Below are 7,500 nucleotides of genomic sequence, written 5' to 3'. Positions count from 1 at the left end.
AGCGAGAGCTAGAGAGAGAGAGAGAGAGCGAGAGCTAGAGAGAGAGAGAGAGAGAGAGAGAGAGAGAGAGAGAGAGAGAGAGAGAGAGAGAGAGAGAGAGAGAGAGAGAGAGAGAGAGAGAGAGCTAGAGCTAGAGCTAGAGAGAAAGAGAGAGAGAGAGAGAGAGAGAGAGAGAGAGAGAGAGAGAGAGAGAGAGAGAGAGAGAGAGAGAGAGAGAGAGAGAGAGAGAGAGAGAGAGAGTCACATCGACTGAGAAGAAAACGAGAGAGAGAGAGGGGGGGGGGAAGTCACATCAACGAACTATGCGCCTGTTGTATGAAGTGAGTGGAGGACGTGACTTCGCAAACATGAGGTGGCCACGGCAGGTCATGGCAAGACTCAGTGAACCAAAGCCAGACAGGTCAACCAAAGCAGGCGAGGTCAAGCGAAGCAGAAAGATGTCTTTATTTGGCCGAAAGACGTTTCTCAAACCGAGAGGTGAAACGAGGCCCCTTGGTCTAGCAATCTTGCAGACCTGCGTTCAATCTCACGCGCGGCCAGTAGTTGGTAATCCCGGCCACTCCTTGCACAGAAGGGGAAATTTGGAAGCAAAATAAAGCAGACAGTAGGTAACAGCAAAGAATATCCATTGTAACAAATGGAATTAAAACTAAATCTTCTTTTATTAATATCATCGTTATTTTTGTTATTGTTGTTATAATCTTTATAGTTATTATTATTATTACCATCATTATTGTTATTATTATTGTTGTCATTATTATTAATCTTGTTATTATCATTGTATCATAATTATCTTTGTTTTCATTATCATTATCATTATCATCATTAATTCATTATAAATGTCATTATTGTTATGGTATCATTATTATCACCATTATCATTATTGTTGTTGTTATAAATTATATCATTATTATCATTATCATCATCATCATTATCATTACTATTATTATTGTAATTATTACCATTATCATCAGTTATTGTTATCATTATCTACATTATTATTATTATCATTGTCATTATCATTATGTAAAGATTATCATTATTACCATCATCATCATCTTTATGATTATCATTAGAGAGGGGAAAGGAGATACAAAGGTAGAGAGAAGAAGCGAAAGAGAGGAAGAACGAGGTTGAAGAGGAAGAAAGGAAAAAGGGGAGAAGAAAAGGAGGAGGAGAGCAAGGAGAAAGGAAATATTCAAAATGAGATACTGGGAGAGGGGAAAGGGAGGAGATGAGGAAACCGTTAGAAGCAGTAAGTGGGAAGTGGACAGATGGTTGGGTAAGGGAGCAAGGATAAGAGTAAGGGCTAAGGTTAAGGATTAAGGGTAAGGGCTAAGGTTAAGGATTAAGGGTAAGGGCTAAAGGTAAGGACTAAGGGTAAGGGCTAAGGGTAAGCAATAAGGGTAGATATTAAGGGAAAGAGTTAAGGGTAAGCATTAAGGGCAGGTATTAAGTAAGCATTAAGGGAAAGGGTTAAGGGTAAGCATTAAGGACAGGGATTAAGGGTAATAATTAAGGTTAGAGATTAAGGGAAAGGATTAAGGGTAAGCATTAAACACAGTGATTCCGGATAACCATCGAGGGAAAGGGTTAAGGATAAGCAATAAGGACCGGAATGAAGGATAGAGGACAAGGGCAGGAGGCGAAGGGCGGGGGACAGGACCTCCTCGAGCGCCTCCCCGCAGCTCCCGGGGATCCACGACCGACGAGAAAGAAGCTGTCGCCTTTGTTGGTTCCTCCGAAGCGAGCCTTTTGTCTCGCTCGCGGGTGTCCCTCGGAGGGCGCGGGCTCTGACTCATTAGGCTATTGCTATTAGGCCATTTCCTTAATTAGGTTATTGCTATTAGGCTATTTTCTTAATTAGGTTATTGTTATTAGATAATTTTCTTGATTAGGCTATTGTTATTTGGTAATTTTCTTAATTAGGCTATTGCTATTAGGCCATTTTCTTAATTAGGCTATTGCTATTAGGCTATTTTCTTAATTAGGTTATTGGTATTAGGTAATTTTTTAAATTAGGCTATTGCTATTAGGCCATTTTCTTAATTAGGTTATTGCTATTAGGCTATTTTTTAAATCAGGTTATTGCTATTAGGTAATTTTCTTAATTAGGCTATTGCTATTAGGTAATTTCCTTAATTAGGCTATTGTTATTAGGCCATTTTCTTAATAAGGCTATTGCTATTAGTCAGTTTCCTTAATTAGGTTGTTGCCAACGGGCTATTTCCTATTAGGTTATTATTCTTAGGTAATTTTTTAGAGGTAATTTCCCCATTAGAGTATTGCTGTTAAGTCATTTCCTTAATTAGACCATTTCTATTAGGTCATTTCCTTAATTAGACTATGGCCTTTAGGACATTTCATAAATTGACCATTTTCTTAGTGAGGCTGTTACAATTAGACTACTTCCTTAATGAGGCTCTCATTAATGGGTTTCTTCTTTAATGAGGCTATAACGATTAGGCTATTTCCTTCATTAGACTCTTACTATTAAGCTATTTACTAACGCTATTTCTAGTAGACTATTTCCCTGACTGGCCTATCACTGGTAAGATATTATTTCAATAGGGTAACATTTGGGTCTTTCCCTCTCAGTGCCAAAATATTTTTCTCATGAGAAAGTCACTACTATCAATCTCGGACTATATTAATATTATCCTTCATTATCTGATAATCATGAAGTTAAACTCTTTCATTGGGCAATTTTCTCAAAAGTCTATTGACAATATGCTATTTTGTTCCTTATCCTATAACTACTAGTCCAATCCATATATCAAGTCTCATTTTGACTGAACAATAATTTTTCTCTCCACAGATGACCGCCGGAAGAGCCGAGGTTAGGATTCGCTGATCCGCCACTCCCGTCATGGAGAGGAACAGGTCATGTCTGGACGGTAGGTCAAGAGGTTATGCTTAAGAGGGATCTGTTTTATTATGACAGTTACCCCTTACACAAAGGCATGTCCCGTTTTCTATTTTTAGTTACTATACAGTAGTGTGTTCCATTTTCTGTTTTTTGTTTTTGTTTTCTAGGTCGGTGGGTCATCAAATCTTAGTCAAAGTCAACTATTTCTTTGTGATTTTTTTCGGTACAGTAGATCGTCATGTCTTAGTTGTAGTTTTTTAAAAAATGATAGTGCCCCCTATAAGAAAGCTCCCCCCGTTTTCTATGACTCTGGATTTCGAAATTATTTATGTAGAGTTTTATTTTTTTCTGTTTTTATGTAAGCTTGGTAGAGCTTTTTATACAATTTATACATCAGGATATAATTAGGAAAATTGTTTTAAATCTCCTTATGCAAAATTGGAATTAGAACTTTTATTTCATATTTTTCATGTAATATATTTCAAAAAAGCTGTGTTCACTGCCTTGCTCCTCGTCGAGTTTTTTTTTTATTATATTTTCCTTTAATCTTTCAATAAAGGATTTTTCTCCTTTTTCTTCATTATCGAAAGGCAACTGTCTGCTTTCTCTCCTATTTGTCTGTCTGTTTCTTTTTCGCTCTTCCTCTCTCTCTCTCTCTCTCTCTCGCTCGTTCTCTATCTCCCTCCCTCCCTCCCTCCCTCCCTCTTTCTCTCACCCTATCCCTCCTCGTTGCCGTCCTCTCAACTTTCCTCATCGCATTTTCCACCTTTAACCCGAAAGTAACATAAAAGGGGACTCGTTATCCAGTGTTTCTCTCTCTCTCTCTCTCTCTCTCTCTCTCTCTCTCTCTCTCTCTCTCTCTCTCTCTCTCTCTCTCTCTCTCTCTCTCTCTCTCTCTCTCTCTCTCTCACTCTCTCTCTCTCCCCCTCTCTCTTCTTCTCTTGCATTCTCTCCCTCTCTCTCTCTCTCTCTCTCTCTCTCTCTCTCTCTCTCTCTCTCTCTCTCTCTCTCTCTCTCTCTCTCTCTCTCTCTCTCTCTCTCTCTCTCTCACTCACTCACTCACTCACTCGCTCGCTCGCTCACCCACCCCCGCTGCAATTGCATCTTGATCAACCCTGATTAGAAATTATCAGATGAGGCAGAACATGGGGACGATATTTCGCTTTTTTTGTTACTTCGAAAATTTGTTTTGTTTGATATTCATATATATATATATATATATATATATATATATATATATATATATATATATATATATATCACATATATTTCATTTCTTCGTTTTGGGTTTTGTTTGTTTTGTTATGTTCTTTTGTTCGAAAATTAGGTTTGTTATATCTGTTTGTTAATGCACCTTTTTATATGCGATTTTATATAAGATTTTTCTTTTGGTATTTATGGTTTCTGTGAATTAATCCAATTCGTTTATGAATTGGATTAATTCTTTTCACTCACCTAAACACTCTTTGTTCTCCATGAGAAAGAAAAAAATATATAGATAGGAAAAAGAGAGAAAGAAAGAGAGAGAGAAACAGAAAAAAAGAGAAATAAAGAGAAAAAAGAAGAAAAAATTAACTGAAAGGAAAAAAAACGAATTTCAAAAACGCATTTAATTTCATTATCCCTGTGTTGGTTCCTATGTAGAATAATTAATAATAATAAAAATAATAAAACATCGGACAACAGGTGGGCGACTCACTTATTCCAGCCAAAAGTTTTTGAAGAAAATTTTGTCTCGTGAGTTACAAATGGTTATTTCAGAGACGAAAAGACACTTTAAATTTTTCTTTATAAACATAAACTGCTTCTTCACTCTCCCTGAATGCTTATATACAGATGGATAGATATATTGTGTCTATGTATCTGTATATCTGTGTGTTTATAGGTGTATGTATTTATGGATTCGTGTATAGGTATATTTTCCAGTCTTTATCTCTCTGTCTGTGTCTGTTTGTCTATATCACTGTTTCTCTCTCTCTCTCTCTCTCTCTCTCTCTCTCTCTCTCTTTCTCTCTTTCTCTCGCTCGCTCGCGCTCTCTCTCATATTTCTCGTTCTCTCTTGCCCCCCCCCCTCTCTCTCTCTCTCTCTCCCTCTCTCTTTCTCTCTGCCTCTGTCCCCCCCTCTCTCTCTTATTTCCTACACAATTATATATAAATTCGTTTACCAAGGAAAGTCGGAAAAATAGATTCCGGTTTCATTTCTGTAAAAGAAAGTTGAATAACTAACGCGCTTTCTCTTTAAATTCTCTCCTTGCCTTTGTCCTCAGTAAGAGCTCCACAAAACACGTAATAAAACGCTATGAAAAGAGCCATGGTACAAGAATAACAGCAGTAGCATTTTCCTAAACGAGTCAAAACAACTTTTATTATTACCCTCTCTCTATCTCTCTCTCGCTCCTTCCTTTTCCCCCTCTCACCCTCTCACCCTTTTACGTCTTGCCCCCCCCCCTCTCTCTCTCCCTGCCCCTAACTTTCCCCCTGCCTCCCTCTCCCTCACCCACCTTCCCCCTTCTCCCTCTCTCTCTTCTTTCTTCTCCCTCCCCCTTCCTTTCCCCCCATCCACCCTCTCCGTCTCCCCCTCCCACATTCCCCCTTCTCCTTCCCTCTCTCTTCTTCTTCTCCCTCCCACTCCTTTTCACCCCTCCCACCCTCTCCTTATCCCCCTCCCAAATTGTCCCCTTCTCCCTCCCTCTCTTTCTCTTCTTCTTCTTCTCCCTCCCCCTCCCGCCCTCTCCCTCTCCCCCTCCCCCCTTCTTCCTCCCTCTCTCCCCTTCCCCCTTCCCCCTTTCTCCCTCCCTCCCCCCTTCTCCCTCCCCTTCCCCCTTTCTCCCTCCCTCTCCCCCTCCCTCTCCCCCTCCCCTCCCCCTCCCCCCCTTCTCCCTCCCTCTCTCTCTCTTCTTCTTCTTCTACCTCCCTCTCCATTTCCCCCCATCCCTCCCCCTCCCCTCTTCTCCCTCCCTCTCCCCTTCCCCTTTCTCCTTCCCTCTCCCCCTCCCCCCTTCCCCCCTTCTCCCTCCCTCTCCCCCTCTAAAATTCCCCCTTTCTCCCTCCCTCTCTCTCTCTCTCTCTTCTTCTTCTCCCTCCCCCTCCCTTTCCCCCCTTCTCCCCCCCCTCTCTCACCCGCTCCCTTCCCTCGGCCGCAGGATGGAACAGCTCCTGCGGCGATGACTTCCCTTCCTTCGACGAGAGAAACGGCAGCGCGGGCGGGGCGGCGCCAGGGCCTGGGGGAGGGCGCGAGAGGCTGGACTGGCCGACCATCAAGCAGGAGCTCCAGTGGGCGTTTCCGGTTCACATCTACGGTTTCGCTTGCCTGTTCTTCATGCTCGCCTTCTACACGTTCTTCTCCATTTTGAATCTGAGGTGAGGAGGGGGCGGGGGGGGGGGGGAGGGAAGGGGGGGTGATGGATGGATATGCACGCACATACATACATGCATGTATGCACACACACACACACACACACACATATATATATATATATATATATATATATATATATATATATATATATATATATATATATATATATATATATATATATATATATATATATATATATATATATATATATATGCGTGTGTGTATGTGTGTGTGTGTGTGTGTGTGTGTGTGTATGTATCTATGTGTATGTATCTATGTATACGTATATATATATATATATATATATATATACACACACACACACACACACAAACACACACACACACAATAACACACACACACACACACACACACACACACACACACACACACACACATATATATATATATATATATATATATATATATATATGTATATATACATATATATACACACACACATATATACACATATATACACATACATATATGTATGTATATATGTAAGCACACACACACACACACACACACACACACACACACACACACACACACACACACACACACACACACACACACACACACACACATATATATATATATATATATATATATATATATATATATATATATATATATGTATATATGTATAGATATATCTATTTATCCATCTCTCTGTTTATTTATTTATCTATGTATGCACACACACACAAACAAACATATGAATACGTATATGTATTTGTATATATGTGTGTGTATGCATGTATGTCTGTGTGCGTGTTTGTGAGTGTGTGTGTATTTATCTGTGTACATATTAATGAACGTGTGTATCTGCTAGCGTGAGGTTCCGAGTGTATGTTAAGATATATTTACACCACACGCCTTTATATTTGTCCACGCCTACATTACTATGCACAGAGCATGCGCGCGTGTGGCCGTGCTTCTGAACACTTCTGAGCATTAGCATAGACACGATGATTACTCTGAGATGCAAAACTCTAACGGGGCGTGAGGGTTTAATTCATATATTTTTTTTCTTTTCATCAGGTCTCAGATCTCAAACCGTCCATTCATGTCAACCATTAATGTTTTCCTGTGTGTATTGGGCGTAACCAGAGCTGCCTGCTTCCTGATCGACCCGTACACCTCGGGGAAGGTAAGATTATTATGTATTTGTTTTTGTTTTTTTCTATTTGTTTATATTGCGTTTTTGAATGTTTTAGTGTTTGGTGTTTGGTATTGTTTGTTTTTATTGTTTGTTTTTGTTGTTTTA

The 7,500-nt window shown here is 39.8% G+C and overlaps 1 protein-coding gene across 1 annotated transcript in view; it reads left to right on the top strand.

Moving 5' to 3' along the window:
• Positions 1-347: 347 nt before the first annotated feature.
• The window catches only part of LOC138862674 (serine-rich adhesin for platelets-like), a 76,992-nt gene continuing 69,839 nt past the window's right edge, over positions 348-7,500 (top strand). The window contains exons 1-4 of the mRNA XM_070125374.1: positions 348-546; positions 2,819-2,839; positions 6,013-6,229; positions 7,275-7,383. Coding sequence (XP_069981475.1) covers positions 348-546; positions 2,819-2,839; positions 6,013-6,229; positions 7,275-7,383 — 546 coding nt within the window. The remainder of the gene's footprint in view (positions 547-2,818; positions 2,840-6,012; positions 6,230-7,274; positions 7,384-7,500) is intronic.

The sequence above is a fragment of the Penaeus vannamei genome, chromosome 1 (genome assembly GCF_042767895.1).
Source record: "Penaeus vannamei isolate JL-2024 chromosome 1, ASM4276789v1, whole genome shotgun sequence".
NCBI classification, from domain to species: domain Eukaryota; kingdom Metazoa; phylum Arthropoda; class Malacostraca; order Decapoda; family Penaeidae; genus Penaeus; species Penaeus vannamei.
Note: the sequence above shows the minus strand (reverse complement) of the source record. Positions and strands in the feature narration are given on the sequence as shown.